We start from the raw sequence: 18,426 nt of genomic DNA, 5'->3' as shown, positions 1-18,426 counted from the left end.
CTCGGTTGGTCACCGAAAGCAAAAAGAATAAAATTCAACCATTTACTAACAGAGTCACCAACGACCAACTCCGTCAAATCGCTGACCAAGATAACATTAACACATAAGTAAAGAGAAGAAAGGCGTGCTCAAGGACAAGAAGAAGACCGAAGATAATTTGAAGACAATCTTAAACGAAACTGGAAAGTTAATTGCTTAAAGTTTTCGATGTTTACACCAAATAAAATTTTTTAATACAAAATCGGAAATTTTTAATATAAAAAGTGTTATTATCTGACCCACGACATTTAAGGCAAGAATAGAACCCAAACATATTATAAATACTATTAAAAATTCATGTCAATTTACTGAGTACCTCGTAGTCATAGGGCCTAATTTTGGTTATAATCCAAAATACAAATACTTTTTTCTATAAACCGTTAGCTTAGTGGTAAAGGATAAATTCTTTTTTGCTTTTCGAGCTGTAATTCGTGCAGTATAGTTAACATGGTTTTCTGAAAAAATGGTGTCATTTCATAATTAAAGCATCAAATAATCGATGCTTTAAATGTTCATTTGACAATAAAGATATTTTATTTGAATACATAAGTTGCACTTAAACGCTCAAAAATATGTTACATAATTATGAAGCAAACATGATTTTATTTATCACCTAAATACTAATTTTTGATAACAAAAAAGATGCCCAATAGAGTGCCAATTCTTTATAAATTTAGAAATATTTTACACGTAATTTTAAATTTTTTGATCAACAGGGAATATTATGAGAAAATACCATTCCCTGCTTCCAATAGACATACCTAGATATATATGTATATCAATATATGACATACTAACTCGTTTTAGTGTAAATCTACGCTCTAGTGTGTAAGTATGTTTTTTTAATTCTGTATAATTATCTGTGTACAATTATTACGTGCAATTTATTATAATTTCACATGTTCAGCAATTATTGGTTTTTACTTAAAATTACGTATAAAAAGCCTTTTAAATTGTTTTATGGTTAACCGATTTCCGTTACGTCGAGTTTTATTTTTTACAAATTCATATGTAAGTAAGTATGTATATATATATTTGTAGTTGTATTTAGTCATGTGTGTATGTAAGAAAATATTTTACATAACATGGATAAGAACTGAAATTTTAAAATTGTACCACCAACCAGGATTAAATTAAATTATAATATTTTCTAATTTATTTATACAAAGTTATAAAAAAAATTACACAACAAATAATAATTTTCAAATTTTATCGTTATTTTTTAGCTATTTATTGTCAATAAAAATAATATGGGGTAGGGACAATTTTAGACCGATCCTAAAAATATAGCTATAAATTTGTATCTAAATTCCAGGCATGAGGGGTAATAATAACATTTTCAATTATAATTACTTTTGTTGTAATTGTAATTGAAGCTTTACCAATTACAATTACTTTTAATTGTAATTATAGTTTTGCCAATTACAATTACCAGTAAATGTAATTGGTAAACTTCAATTACAATTACAAGTAATTGTAATTGGCAAAACTTTAATTACAATTATTTGTAATTGGAAAAACTTCAATTAATTACAAGTAATTGTAATTGGTTATTGCTCAATTACACATTACATGTAATTGTAATTGACCATGTAATGAATTACTTTGTGTAATCGTTACCCCCATGCCTGCTAAATTCACCTTAATTCTAATCCAAATTTCAAATTTTAGACAAAACTGAAGATTTTCACAATTTTGATAGAAAAAAATTACATTTTTATTTTATGACCAATTTTAGAAAATTGATCTTGTGCGTGAGGTTTTAGATTAAAACCGAGCGGGAAAAGTGTTTTCATAAATAATACCATATCGTGTGTTAGTTCAAAAAGAGGTATAATTTCATATTGTGTAAACTACTAAATATTAAAAATTTTGCATATATGAATTTTACAATTTTGAACTCTAATAGGCTAAATCTGGGGGATTTCTGGAGCTTAAATGCATTTTTATACCCTACACCACTTTAGTAGTATATTGGGTATATTGGGTTTGTGCTGATGTTTGTAACGCATAATAATATTTGTCCTGTTCCTTAAGTTATACCAATCGACTTATGATCATTTTCTGAGTCGATTTAGCTATGTCCGTCCGTTCATGTAAACTTTGTAATGAAACTATAGGAAATTTAGAAGATAATTCAATGAAATTTGGTACATAATCTTATATTGTCCCAGGGACGAGGCCTATTGAAAATCGGTTAAGATCGGTCCATTATTTCAGCTAGCCCCTTTACAACTGAACCCCTAAATAGGGCTTTTAAGTTCATAATTATGTTTAATATACTCGTATCTCGACAAAAAGCTGCAAAACCAAGTTTTATACTAGCCTTGATGATTCTCATGAATTTTATAATTATAGCATCTCATTTGACCATAGCCCCTATTCAATGCCCCCTTCAAAATTTGACTGAAATATCCACAATTTTATTCAACAATAAATGGCTTAAGTAATCTGAGGCAAGATACAATTCAACTTAAATGCTTAATTATGAAAACTAAATCACATTTTATTTTTGTAGCTGGTGTAGGGTATTATATGGTCGGTCTCGCTCGACTATAATTTCTTGTTTGTATTTTTTTTATTTTACTACATTAATAACACTTTTATATTTTGTAAATATTTTTTCTTGGAATTTAAAAAACAGAATTATTAAAATGATTACATTTTTTACCAATTTAGCATTTTGTTCATAATTATTCCTAGAAACAAATATTTAATTAAAATAAAATTTACCACACTTGGAAATTATTTAGAGATTTTGTGTATAATCAATGGTTAAAGACACAATTCATTAGTTTATAACCACATTAAATATTTACAAATAATTTTACATAATAAAATCAATTTACATACATATGTATGTACTTATGTGTTTATGAACTAAATAAGTTCAATTTATAAATTTTTGAGCAAAAAATAAAAACTCATAATCCAAAATATTTAGATGATTTATAAAATAAATTTGTATATTTGGCATCATAAATCAACAAGAATAAATATTGTTCTTATTCAACTTATTTATCATTGTACTACAAACTTACATTAAATATTATTGAATAAATAGTAAATAATTTCAAAAATTTATTCTAAATTTAACATTAATATTTTCAGTAATTGTACAAAAATACACATAGTTTATACCTACTTATTCATGTAAATAGTTTTGAATGTACATATATATACATATACATACATATGTATATATGTGCATGTATATTCATTTACTTTAATTGTGTTTCAACTCAATATTTTGGTTTTTGTGTATAGTACTGAAGAATTCAAAAATTAATAGTTTGAGAAAAGTCAACAGCATTTGTAAGTATACCGGAAAAGTGGTATTCATATAGTTTTAAGAAATTTATTTGCTAAATTTAATGATAATACATGATACTGCTATTTATATCGGTATATGTACGCAGACATTTAACCGAAAAAATAATTTCGATTTAAAAATTAGTGAAAATACGTATAACATTCAAAGTCGTAAACTATATATTTTTTTTGGAGTTAGGACACTATTAAAGTAAATCAGCCATATACGTAGGTACATATGTATATATTAACATATTAATAACTTATAAATCTATGTACATATACATTTTAGGAACAATAAGTATTTGGTATACTTTGGCATTTAATTTTCTAGCAATAAAGTATTAAGAAAAATTATTGAAAATTTTCGAATTTAAATTAAATTTTGAGTAAAGGAGTGTAGAAAATTTATGAGGTCACTCGTTCAATTTGTATAGTGCTGTGCTTAATGTTGTATTTTGCACTTCCAGCTAATTGTGTGGCTTTCATTAGGACTGTATTGCTATCGGTTAGAATATCTGAAATATCAAAACACAAATAATTACAAATAACATAAATAAATGTAAGTGTATGAATATATTGTTTAAGATAAAATCAATGGACTGTGAGTAAAAGAAACATTAAGGAGTTCAGAATAATTTAATTTCAGTAGTTATAGTATTTACAAATTGTAAAAAAGAAACAAAAAATTCGAAATTGGCCAGAAGCTGCTTGGTAATGACATTTTTCATAAATCCGATAAACATAAACAATAATCATGAAATATTATAATATATTTAAACTCCCTAAGATTTGTTCATAGACAACAATATTAATGTTAGTTTTACCACAATACATCTGTAATTATGTTCATTAGATATGCTATTCAGAAGTGAAATGTGTTTTTACCAACTAAAACTAATGCAAAGTTTTGCCCCTATCAGACAGCATATTCTTAGATCAAACTTTTATGATAAAAGAATTTGATCTTTACAGAATTTGAAAAAGTAATTAACATCTTTGAAAATTTTTTTAAAATTTTATCTTAATTCGATTATACTGGCCGACAAATTTGTAACCCAGAGACCAAAGTATAATTTTTTAAAGGATTGAGCTGCGCTGAATCCAAAACTGGCCGCATAATTTTTCCACTACATCTGCGGCAAAACGTCTTTATGTATAAAATGTTGTACGTCATCTGAAAGTCCATTTTGTCAGATTTAAAATAAAATAAATTAACATCTGATATATTTTCCTTCTTCCTATGAAAATACTTTTAGAATTGTTTAAAAATCTGCTGTAATTGTTAAGATATAACACCGTCCGACACTCAAAATTGACACGAACCAGATATTTAAGTCTGAAACTAGAGATTAAATGAAGCAAAACTGCGTTCACAGTTTCTTAAAATATAAATAATACAAAATATTTCCCAACTGGTTCACTTGACATCAAATTTGGCATTGTTTGATCAGTAGAAGTATTTTAAAATATTTTTTGAAAAATTTACTTTTTAAAATTTTGAAGTCCTTTAAAAAGGACACAACATCACGAAAGGAAAAACTAAAAACGCAGTATTTTCCATTAGATTTATAGTTTCAGACGTATATCATCCGGTTGGTGTCTAACGATTTTTTTCTCTTTTTTTCGGACGGTGTAATCCGTTGCAGTTGTCGGAACGACAGACATCGTTAAATCGAATCAGAAAGTGATTTTGAGTCGATTTTAACATGATCGGATCCGATAGTTTTTGCTCGTTATAGACAATATTTAATGTAATGGTGAAGATATATCGAAGGATAAAGAATAAACTAAGTTGTCTGGTGCTGTTTAAAACGTATAATAAAACCGTCCAACACTCAAAATTAGACACGAACCGAAAACTATAAATTTAATGGAGAAAAACTGCGTTTTTAGTTTTTCATTTCGCAGATTTTATACCCTACACCACTTTAGTGGACGAGTATATTGGGTTTGTGCTGATGTTTGTAACGCACAATAATATTGGTCCAATACCCACCTTAATGTATACCAATCGGCTTAGAATTATTTTCTGAGTCGATTTAGCTGTGCCCGTCCATGTAAACCTTGTAATCAAACTACAGGTCGCAATTTCGATTATTTCCATTATTTCATCTAGCCCCCATACAACTGAACCCCTGAATAGGGCTTGTAAACATTGTTATCAAAGTACAGGTCGCAATTTTGAAGATAATTCAATGAAATTTGGCACATGATCTTCTACCGGAGACGAAACCTATTGAAAATGGTTAACATCGGTCCATTATTTCACCTAGCCCCCATACAACTGAACCCGACGAATAGGGCTTTTAAGTTCATAATTATGTTTAAAAAGCTGCAAAAGTTCTATACTAGCCTTGATGACTCTCATGAAATTTATAATTATAGAGTCTCATTTGACCATAGCCCCTATACAAAGCCCCCTTCAAAATTTGACTTAAATGTCCACAATTTTATTCAACAATAAATGGCTTAAGTATATCTGTGGCAAGGTACAATTCAACTTAAATTCTTTATTATGAAAACTAAATCACATTTTATTTTTGTAACAGGTGTAGGGTATTATATGGTCGGCCTCGCCCGACATTAATTTCTTATTTGTTATCCATTAAATTTATAGTTTCAGACGTATATCCTCCGGTTCATGTCTATTTGTTTTTCTCTTTTTGTCGGGCGGTGTAATATAATAAAAGTATAACCTGGTCTCAGGGTTTTGAACTTTTTTCAAATTTTGTAGGCCTGTGTAATTTTAAGATTTTTTTACAACCAAAAAATACATGTAAAATTTGGTATTAAGATTTTTGGTTCTATGAAATAGGTTTATTAATGCTTTATTACTATATTGTTATATCCAAAGTTATGTGAAATCGTGAATCGATAGCCCTTTCTGTCGCTAGATCATATTTGGATTTAATAAGGACCCAAAATACTTTTGCGAGTCTTATACCAATATTTCGATGTGTTATAAATGGAATGGGAAAATTAATATACAAATTTATACATGTTATGGAACGGTTGCCTTAAAATCTTTACTCATTAAATTTTGTATGTCATCTTTGGAACCATTTTAATTCATCAAAGACGGATGTATTTTAGTCAGGTACATGGAAGTGATAAAACATTTTTGGGAACTAAGTCAGGAATGACCATGAGATGGTTAAATATCAAACTGATTCGAAAAAAAATATATTTCTGAATTTAGTAGGAAGCTAAAGAATTTAAATTTCCTTAATTAATCATTCCTGTCGTGTTCTTACAAAATGTTTGTCCTGCGAGATACTCTAATATATGTATATACGTATGTTCATATTCACAAGTGTTTACATTCATATGAGTAAGTTTATAATAAATACAGATTAATTACATGAATGTTTTAAGTAGATTATGATTGATGTTCTGTCTATTATAAACAATTGAAAATTATAATTACCAATGACCAAGTGAACCATTAAAATGCTGTAATTTGAAGTGTGATTCCAAACATTCAAATGATGTACAGACCTACAATCATTAGAATAAAATAGAAGAGGGAAGAGCAGTAAGAATTAGACAAACGAAATAATGTACAATAGAAAATATTAAAATACTTACTTGACTCCTTCTATATTTAATAAATCCATTTCGAGATCATCTATTGATAAGCCCTGAGGTACTGAATCCATTATTAAATGCATTGATTCTTTGAATAAATTAATTGTTGTCATTATAACAATTATTGAAAACAGCAAAGTGCACAATGGATCAAGGAATACTGCTTTTGGCTGAGAAGGAGAAAAAATAAATATAATGAGATTTATTTATTATTCGTTGCTGGAAGGTGGAATTGCTTATTGACTTACAAATATTTTAATTAATACTGATGCCAGAAATACACCAAAACTTTGTACTAAATCACCGATAACATGTATCATGGCTGCACGAAGATTTAAATTTTTGTCATTTCTGTAAATGAAGAAATTAATTAAATTATATTGCTTTCAGATATAAATAAATTCATAGTTTTAAATGTACATTAATGTAGCAGTTTTTTGTATAAAAATAAAATATGATAGTACAATTTAATTCGAACACTTCAGCCCTTAGGCGAACTGAAAAAAGAAACATTGTAAGGCTATACACAGACATTTGGGGACAAAATGGGCCTGGGATTCTATATTGAAGACCCAGAAAAAGAAATTTACCATCACAATACTAGCTTCCAGGCAGAAGTCTGAGCAATAACGGAATGTGTAAATTGGATTAGAATAAATATGGCACCGACAGCCAGAGAGCAATTAGGATATCAGGTGATAAGGCTAAATCTAAGACCGTACTTAAACTAAATACTCCACAAAGGTAAGCTTTGCATCATATTGGTGCTAGGCCATGCAGTAGTAATCGGCAACGAAAGAGCGAGTTTACTTGCCGAACGCAAAACCATTTGACACAACGAGGGCCGACTACACAAAGTAGGACGTGCGAATTTAGACGAATGTAGAGCATGTGTTAAGGACAGTGGCTTTCGTTAAATTCGATCTAAGGAAACTGAGTTTTTGTTTTTAGCGCACAACATGCTTGATAGTGCCATAAGTGTATTTCTTCGGATTTGATGTAGTATACATTCATCCTAACCTAAAGAAAAATGCGGAAAAATAAGGAAATCTATATATCGTCACCTAAAACGCAAACGGCCCTATCTAACATTTTTGAAATTTTACAGGAGAAGCAAAAAACTATTTAAATTGAAAAGTTTATTTCTGTTAACGCGATTTATTTGTAGTAAATAAACAAATTGTTTAATAGTGAAACCTATCATTTGTTATGATAGTTAACAATGGCGTATATAAAAATGGACAAATTGGACTTTTTACCTTTAATATTCAAATGTTTTTTGTTTTTTATCAATAAAATCGATAATTATGGTCGGATGAGTTCAATTTTTGGTGTGGACATTTGTTGTGATGGAATACATTAGAATCAACAATAAAATCGATTTTGAATTTTTGGTTAGTTGGACCGTTTGAGTTTCAGCTGACGATATATAAAAATGAATGTGTGTTTGTTTGTAAGTTTGAACGTTAAAGACTACTAAACGGCTGAACCGATTTTCTTGAAATTTTCACAGCATATTCCTGTATGTCTGGAATAGGTAATAGGCTACTTCTTATTTTCAAGTGGGCGTAAACCCACGCCATCCGTATATTTTAGATAATATAACAGTTAGTGTCCTGAAATTTTGTCGGAGCCACTTTAGTAATAAATTGGCGGAATACCCATGATGGGAGCGGCACCTTTTTACGGACAACTTTGACATCCATATAAATATTTGTTGACAAAATGGGGGGAATGGCTATATAGTGGGCGTGTCACCTTACATGTTAAGAAAATATTAAATCTGTATATCTGAGAAAATATAACAGTTAGAGTCCTTGTCGGAGCCACTTTAGAGTTAATACGATTATTTAGGATAAAAAGTAGGTGGACTAGCAGCAGAGGGCGTGGCACCTCTTATATGAATCACATAAAAAAATTCCTTTATATTTTTAAACTATTAGAGCTAGAATCTTCAAATTTTGCACGAAGAACTATAACATACATGCAAACATTTTGTGTAATAAATTGGCGGACTGCCAATGGGGGGAACTGCGCCACCCATATGAATTAAATACAAACATTTTTTATAAGGGAAATTAAGAGAACAAGATTCTTAAAATTTTTCACGAAGAACTTTAATATTCATCTAAACCTTTTGGAGAATAAAGGACGGACTTTAATCAAGGGGATCTTGGCACCCCCATATGAATTAAATAGAAAAAGATTTTATATTTGAGAAACTATTAGAGCTAGAATCTTCAAATTTTACATGAAGAACTTTGACATTCATGTGAACATTTAGAGAAAAATGGGCGGACTTTCAATGGGGGATTGGCACTTCCCATATGAATTAAATACAAAATTTTGTATATCTGGGAAACTAATAGAACTAAATTCTTAAAATTTTGCACGAAGAACTTTAATATCCATCTGAACATTTTGAAGGAAAAAGAGCGGATTTTCATCTGGCGGGCTTGGAGCCCACGTAGTATGTTAGAAAAAAAATTATTAAAAATCCGCTATTAGGTATTGCGCTAATTTTTGTCTCACTAGTGATATCTAAGACATCATGTTATTATTTAAAATTTTAATATTACTAATTAGTAAATTATTTTTTGCAAAAAATTTATTTGAATGTAAACAAAACAGTGAACCTATTTAAGTGAGCGGGAGTGTAATTTCGATAATTTACTCATTATTCAGTTGAATAAACTGCTTATTCGAATTTCAATTCCCAACGTTATCAAATAGGTCAACAAACTTTTTCTTTGTCTATAAAGTATTAGTATACCCACCAACAACCACTCTAGATTAAGGCATTAAAATATATAGACCCCTAGAGGTATACATACATATATACATATGTACGTTTGTCTGAATGTTGAAAGTACATTAAAATACCACTTTTAACCAACATTTAAATATATGGATATGTGTGATATCTCGATACTTATTATTATTTGTAATTGAAGTTTTGCCAATTACACTTGTAATTAATTTCTTTGTGTTATCATTACCCCCAAAGCCTGCTATTTAAAATGATTACATTTGTACTTTTACATTCTGCTCGAACATAAGTGAGTTATTAGAAACTGAATCCAATTTCATTTACCCATTTTTTTGTAAATTTAAATTAATTATTTTAATTAATTACACTAGTTTACAGCGATTTTGCTCAGGATATGAAACCTATATGGGCTTCTTTTTTTAGGTAGTCTAAGTCAAGAAAAAATATTTCATTTAAAGGAAATGGTCTAAGCTTTCTTTTGTATTAATATCTTGCTTAATGTAATTATAATTCCTATAGAGACCTTTTTGGATGAAGAATATTTTTGCTTATCATAAGTTGTTTTCGGGCTATAGTGCATTATTTTTTTATTACAATAATATTTTTAAATCTAATCCAAAAACAAATTTGTCATAATTGTTATGTTATTCATAAGCTGTTATTATATACTTATACACTGTTATACGTTTTATCTCAAAATCGGTCTATGTCCCATAATGCAATGTCTGTCTATCCATAATTTCAGATAGTATCACAGGTCAAATTTATTATTAGAATTAGAAAAAAATTGGTGGTCACAATTCACATATTTAGAGTAATATTCCCACTAAACCAGACTTTATCTTTAAATATTTTGTAACAATTTTAGAATTTTCAAAAATGTTAAAACCTTTTCCAAAAACTTAAAACACTACATTAATATTGGAAACAAATTAAAGTCGGTTGTCTATATTAGAGCTAGTTGAAGTCGTAGTCTGATTTCAATGAAATTTAGTGGATATATTTTCCTGACTTTGTAGATTATGTTCACTTAGTATTTTCAATTTATATTTATTTCATATAATTTCGAAAATTGAGATTTTGAACATGACCTTCTTCGGTTTCGACGAAAAGTGAAATTTAAAGTTCTTTAAAATTTCAAAATTCGGTACGGTTTAGATTTTGCGGAGGTTCAAAGTTTATATTTTTAATTTTTTTTCAACAAGCATTAAATTTGACAAGATTTATTTTCTAAACAATTCATCCGATTTTAATTAGTTGCTAATCAAAGTATATGTCTTGTATTTTAATGTTTTGAAATTTGTATGAAAATGATGTGGATTATTTAATTAAAAGTTGATTTTGTTGAGGTCTTGTCATTGTCGCATTCTGAATTATTTATACATATTTTGCTCATGATACTATAAGCTATTTCACCCAAAATTGGACTACAGGAAATGAAAAATACATTTTTTGAGATATCCTGCCCTAAATGACGTTTTTTGATATAATTATCCTTATGTTAAATCTATAATATTTTGAATAAAATATTGTCAAACTCAACACATAGATATCAGTTGTAGACTAAAATTAAATCGGGATAAATAGTTTAGAAAATATACGACATCAAATTTAATTCATGTTGAAAATAATCTTAAATAATATGAACCTTGAATCACGATCAAACCTAAAACCGTTATGCATTTTGAAATTTTGGAGAAATTTAAACTTTGTATTTATACAAAGAATGTGTGACATAGTATCTTCAAAATAGGAGAGGGTAAGGTAAAATCTAGTTGGAAAATTTTTGAAATGCGCCTATATAAAAATTTCAATATATGTATATGTTAATTTAACTATGTATATAATCGGATAAACATATTCGTGGTTATCTTTTACTTTTTGAAATTCAGGTAATGGAAATTGAAAAATCTATTTAATGTTTATATTCGTCACAATGCAATTCAAATACTGTAGAATAGTAAAACTATTTTTTTGCACTAGTACAAGTGTCCTATTGAGATTTTATATGATGACTCTATTACAAATAACCTTTATGTATCTTTATGTAATGTTTTGAAAAGATTTAATTATTTGTTAAAGTATTATACTACACATAAGTAAAAAACTCAGTTAGACCCTAAAAGAACGTATAATAGAAACGATGAGAACAAAGGCTGCAATAAATGTTCTTTTATGTCTTGTACAAATTACTACATTGAAATAAATGGCCACAGAATAATTTAATTTCAATAAATTCTTACCCATCTTGTTGATGTTTCGACAAATTTCCGTTGAGCACCATTGGTGCAGACGACAACTCCATTGATGTTGCGCCGCCAGTGTCAATTGCATCAGTAGCATCGGCATCACTGTCCGTAGGAAGTAGTGACCTCGTTGCAAACTCTGTGTATAACTGCCCGCTATCATTACTGTGTCGTCGGTGTAAGTTTGAGGAGTGTGAGTGACTGTGACCATGATGATGACCATTATTATTGTGACTATGAGAGTGACCATGAGAGGAACCAATACTACCTGCTGGTAGGTCAAGCACTGAAGTGTGTAAAATAAAAATCATACTGAAAAAAAACGTAAAGGGAACAGAAAAAGGTGAGAAAAAATAAATGAATATTTCAATATTTCTCTGAAATTAAACGGCTCACGTTTTTTATTAAATTTTTTCTTTGTATAAATTTATTTAAAAATAAATATTGTCCTTTTTGTATAACTACGAGAGAAAAAATACATGCGTATGTTAATTAAGGTTGATATTTAAAAAAAATGTACATCAAAAAGTGCGGGTAGGAATAAATTGACTCCTGCTATAAAATTTGAACACTTCAGTCGCATAATTGATCTATGCGAATATATATACATATTACTATTAATGTTTTCAATAACTATCTTCATAATTCATTATTTTTTAAACTTTTAATTTGCAACCAACGGAAAATTGCATTAAATTATTTTTTCATCAATACTACTAAATAAACAGAAACATAAACCAATCTTAAATGACAAAAATCGTAATTGAGAATTTAATGCTAAAATTAATACATATTTAAGAATAAACTTTTCATTATCTGAATGAAATGTTACACTAATCAAACAAACATAACTCAATTAAAGAATATACATATGGGCAATATCGTGGCAAGTGATCCAACTCCAAAATTTTTGGAGACAGTGAAGAAATAGCTATCTAAACTTCTTTGGGTAATTTTTGCTATTACTAATAGGTGAAAAGTTGTACTCATTTGAAGAAAACCCTGTATGACCAAAATGTCCAACTCTAGACCCCCTCTGTGTCTAGCCTACTATCACATAGTACTAACCTTGGTGCAAATTTCATCCAAAACGATCTTTTGAGTTGGGTCACTTGACACGAAAATTCACATATACAAAAAATGTTGTAACGAAATTATTCGTGTTGACATATATGGTACACTGGATCTAAGGATGAATAATCATTCCTTGCAGGTTTTTGTCATTTATTTATTATTTCTTGCAACAGAAAAACCTGTTTCGGTACTATTATCAGAAGTCAATAACGCATTACACAGTGGGGCAGAATGGAAATTTTTTGGAAATAAATCTGGCATTTCTAAACGGCTGATCCGATCGGGATAAAATTTGGCGTGAGCGTAGCCAAGGAGTATTCGAGTTTAAGTTTTGAAGATGAACCCTGCAGATGCCCCAGGGACGGCGCTGTGGCGGCTCAAAGTAGGGTACCTACGACATGTAAAATTTTTAAACTCGTGATATTTTTTTGTTTTTCACCCAAATACAAAGATTTTTATATTTTGTGAAAGCGCTCGACGAGATCTTGAAAAAACATGCTTGGACATACTACTTATCTCTTATAATATCCGAGTTATAGGCATTTAAAAATTTAGTGATACAAAATTTACCATACCTTGGTCCGCCTTTTTTTGAATACCGGGCGTAATTTTGGATCAAATGGACTCATTTTTTTCTTGTTAGTTAGACAACAAAATTTCCAATAATATACAAAAATTTCAGATCAATATTGTTTACAGATCCAAAAATATACGTTTTTTAATTTAAAAATTCAAAAAATTTTAGATTTTTGGCGTTTTTTTGCCAAAAATGTGTCTTAACTCTTTTATTAATAAAATAAAATTTTTATTAAGAACATATAACAATTTTATAGTTTTCTAAAAGGTATCTTTACGCAGAATGCTTTGGCGTAAAAAACTTGTCCTATTTTTTGAAAATGTTGCCACTGCGTCCTTCCGAATATGACCTATTTTTTATCAAAACTTCAACTTTGGGCGACATGTTCTAAAATCCCAAAGCTGGGATCAGAAAACTGAAAGCAGTTTTGGAAACCTCAATATGTTTTCTATTTACTCCAAAAGTATTTTCCCAGCCCTGAAAGAAATGTGGACCCTATGGGCAAAAAAGTAAAAAATTCCATTTTTGGGATTTTCATTCCTATTTTTGGGAATTGCGGGATGCCCTTTGACCTTTTCAATTTTTTTTTTGCATATTCTTATTTGAAATGACAAATTTAACAAGCGTTGAAAATTTCATTGAGTTTTGTTCATAAATAAAGATTTTGTCATATATTACATATTTATTTAATTTCTAAAACTATGATTTATATCAACATTTTAATAGGATCGCAGATAGCTACAACAATTTAGTCCATATTTATCCCTTAATATCATTTTTTAGTTAGATATGGAAATTCTCGACCCTTTACAAAAAATTTCAAGCCAATATCTCAATTACATTCAAAAATATGTTCATTTAAACCTGTGTCCTTTAATTTCATCTTTTTCATATTTTAGTATTATGTATGACAGAACATACATTTGGTGTTGAATAAAATATTTGGACAATTTTTAAAAATTATTTAGTTAATTATTTTATTATAATAATGTATATAAAATAAAAAAAATTATAATTTTATTATGAGCCACGCACAACAACACCTAAATCACCCCACACGAATTACCTTTCCCGCCCACCGAAATATAAAACACAATTTAATACAATATCATCAGTTAGTATAATAGCTTTTTTTATTTGAACTGTTTATCTTAAACATAATACAATTAATTCTTACAACCTACTTATATAGTTAATTCCTAACACTACTTATTTTCTATAAAATAATCTGTCATATCGGTATACATATCCAGAAGGTAATATAAGTCCTTTAAATCTTCCTTGTTTTGAGATGATAGAGTTTCATAACAAATCCATCTTTTTCGCATAGTTGAAAGAACAGGATCAGAAGATAGAAGTAAACTATTAAAAATATCTTCATTCTGTGATTGCCTGGAGCATTTTCTTGAGCTGAATAGTTGAACATGCTTAGAATCTCGATTCCTCGCTTCCTGGGCTTCTTCTGTTAACTCTCCAAGTGGAAGAATATTCGATTCAATTATTATTTGACCATGACACAATACTTTGTGTACTGTTGGTGTTAGTTCCCTCCATGGATACAGAGATACAAGTAATTTAGAAATTTCAGATGTGTATTCCCCAAATCGATTTTCATTAATTTTATGTTTACTATTCAGTGCCATTAAAATAGTTTTAACTCTTCGAAGCAACTCCTTGTCGATTCCAGTTATTTTTGAAGTAATTTCAAAATCACGAAAAAACCTTCTCGCCGTATTACCGTCATTTGTACTACCGCAACTTGAAAGTGGTTTGTCGATGTTTAATCCCATCTGAACTTTAAATTCTTCTTGGATTCTGCGTTTTTCCGCAGGTCTCAGTTCTTTCAATTCTTCATTATTTTTTGTTGATTTAGTAGGATAGTTTGTTTTTTTTTCCTGGATCGCCTTGTATGATGGTAATATATTGTGTCCTTTTTCATGCAGAGCTTTCCTTAATATTTGGTACTTATTTCGACTGGGACCCAGTTCCAACATAAGCGCTATTGCTTCCTCTTCAGTAAAATTTGATTATGATGTTGGAGTTGGTATACTTTCCACAATTCGCTTAAGTCGTTTTGGTGATGCATTAGGAAGAATAGTTGCAATATGTACGACATCCATAGGTTGGTTTTCCTTTTTCAGCATTTCGTTAAATGTATCAGCAATTTCCTCATTTGAGATTGAAAAAAGTTTTTGTGTGACCCTCTTTTTTTTACCTTGAACATAAGTCTTCGTATGACTTGCAAGGCGCTCCTGTTGATGTGTTGTAAGTTGAGATTTCCGTAGTAGTTTCCATCCAACTACAAAATTTTAATCGAAATTTCTTTTGATTTCCATCCACAGACTTACTTTTTACATCAAAAAGTTTTAAAAAGTTTTCAATTTTTGATATGCCTGTTTTGTCTACTTTTCTACTATATGTAGTTTTTATATAATTTGAAATGTCTTCAATTCTTTCTGGCCCTTTTGAAGATATACTCCATAAAACGGAACACAACTCTTCGTACTTTAATGTAATCTTCATTGTAGATTTATTAAATATGGTACTTAAAATCTGAGAAGTTTACTTATATACCAATTCTTGTCATTTCCGATACAGGTATTCCAAAGTAAAAAATTACGAATTGTCTACCTATTAACATTTAGGACTATATTACTATAACCTGTAATTCAGTCATTGATATTTCTTATTAGTGAATGAATCGAAATTATCATTACCTGTATATTTTTACCTACATGATCATAAAAGAAACAGAACGAAATGATCTGTCGAAAAAATTTAGGTAAAAAATAGTTATAAATTTTTGAAAATTTAAGCATAATAGGACCTTTCAATTATAAGGATAAGCAAACAAATAGAAAATAGGTAAATATAAGATTTAAATATGTGCTGTCATACTTAATACTAAAATATGAAAAAGATGAAATTAAAGGACACAGGTTTAAATGAACATATTTTTGAATGTAATTGAGATATTGGCTTGAAATTTTTTGTAAAGGGTCGAGAATTTCCATATCTAACTAAAAAATGATATTAAGGGATAAATATGGACTAAATTGTTGTAGCTATCTGCGATCCTATTAAAATTTTTATATAAATCATAGTTTTAGAAATTAAACAAATATGTAATATATGATAAAATCTTTATTTATGAACAAAACTCAATGAAATTTTCAACGCTTGTTAAATTTGTCATTTCAAATAAGAATATGCAAAAAAAAAATTGAAAAGGTCAAAGGGCATCCCGCAATTCCCAAAAATAGGAATGAAAATCCCAAAAATGGAATTTTTTACTTTTTTGCCCATAGGGTCCACATTTCTTTCAGGGCTGGGAAAATACTTTTGGAGTAAATAGAAAACATATTGAGGTTTCCAAAACTGCTTTCAGTTTTCTGATCCCAGCTTTGGGATTTTAGAACATGTCGCCCAAAGTTGAAGTTTTGATAAAAAATAGGTCATATTCGGAAGGACGCAGTCGCAACATTTTCAAAAAATAGGACAAGTTTTTTACGCCAAAGCATTCTGCGTAAAGATACCTTTTAGAAAACTATAAAATTGTTATATGTTCTTAATAAAAATTTTATTTTATTAATAAAAGAGTTAAGACACATTTTTGGCAAAAAAACGCCAAAAATCTAAAATTTTTTGAATTTTTAAATTAAAAAACGTATATTTTTGGATCTGTAAACGAAATTGATCTGAAATTTTTTGTATATTATTGGAAATTTTGTTGTCTAACTAACAAATGCCAGATTTATTTCCAAAAAATTTCCATTCTGCCCCACTGTGGCATTAGTTTAAACTACTTGCTATAAATAATTTTTTGAACATTTTTGTAATTAAAAGAGTACACAGTGGGGCAGAATGGAAATTTTTTGGAAATAAATCTGGCATTTCTAAACGGCTGATCCGATCGGGATAAAATTTGGCGTGAGCGTAGCCAAGGAGTATTCGAGTTTAAGTTTTGAAGATGAACCCTGCAGATGCCCCAGGGACGGCGCTGTGGCGGCTCAAAGTAGGGTACCTACAACATGTAAAATTTTTAAACTCGTGCCATTTTTTTGTTTTTCACCCAAATACAAAGATTTTTATATTTTGTGAAAGCGCTCGACGAGATCTTGAAAAAACATGCTTGGACATACTACTTATAATATCCGAGTTATAGGCATTTAAAAATTTAGTGATACAAAATTTACCATACCTTGGTCCGCCTTTTTTTGAATACCGGGCGTAATTTTGGACCAAATGGACTCAATTTTTTCTTGTTAGTTAGACAACAAAATTTCCAATAATATACAAAAAATTTCAGATCAATATCGTTTACGGATCCAAAAATATACGTTTTTTAATTTAAAAATTCAAAAAATTTTAGATTTTTGGCGTTTTTTTGCCAAAAATGTGTCTTAACTCTTTTATTAATAAACTAAAAGTTTTATTAAGAGCATATAACAATTTTATAGTTTTCTAAAAGGTATCTTTACGCAGAACGCTTTGGCGTAAAAAACTTGTCCTATTTTTTGAAAATGTTGCCACTGCGTCCTTCCGAATATGACCTATTTTTTATCAAAACTTCAACTTTGGGCGACATGTTCTAAAATCCCAAAGCTGGGATCAGAAAACTGAAAGCAGTTTTGGAAACCTCAATATGTTTTCTATTTACTCCAAAAGTATTTTCCCAGCCCTGAAAGAAATGTGGACCCTATGGGCAAAAAAGTAAAAAATCCCATTTTTGGGATTTTCATTCCTATATTTGGGAATTGCGGGATGCCCTTTGACCTTTTCAATTCTTTTTTTGCATATTCTTATTTGAAATGACA

The 18,426-nt window shown here is 29.1% G+C and overlaps 1 protein-coding gene across 1 annotated transcript in view; it reads right to left on the bottom strand.

Annotated features, from left to right (window-relative positions):
• Positions 1 to 3,666: 3,666 nt before the first annotated feature.
• LOC119615955 (zinc transporter 8) overlaps positions 3,667 to 18,426 on the bottom strand; it is a 34,806-nt gene continuing 20,046 nt past the window's right edge. Inside the window, exons 6-10 of the mRNA XM_037972015.1 lie at positions 11,956 to 12,270; positions 7,191 to 7,293; positions 6,943 to 7,112; positions 6,782 to 6,852; positions 3,667 to 3,869 (exon numbers count right to left, since the gene is read on the bottom strand). Of these exons, the coding sequence (XP_037827943.1) occupies positions 3,760 to 3,869; positions 6,782 to 6,852; positions 6,943 to 7,112; positions 7,191 to 7,293; positions 11,956 to 12,270 (769 nt within the window). The 3' untranslated portion in view covers positions 3,667 to 3,759. The remainder of the gene's footprint in view (positions 3,870 to 6,781; positions 6,853 to 6,942; positions 7,113 to 7,190; positions 7,294 to 11,955; positions 12,271 to 18,426) is intronic.

Source organism: Lucilia sericata, unplaced genomic scaffold, assembly GCF_015586225.1.
Source record: "Lucilia sericata isolate MDLA Ls3-8-SP2 unplaced genomic scaffold, ASM1558622v1 Contig000002F_arrow, whole genome shotgun sequence".
NCBI lineage: Eukaryota > Metazoa > Arthropoda > Insecta > Diptera > Calliphoridae > Lucilia > Lucilia sericata.
The sequence above is the reverse complement of the archived record's forward strand: the minus strand, read 5'-3'. Positions and strand labels throughout refer to the sequence as shown.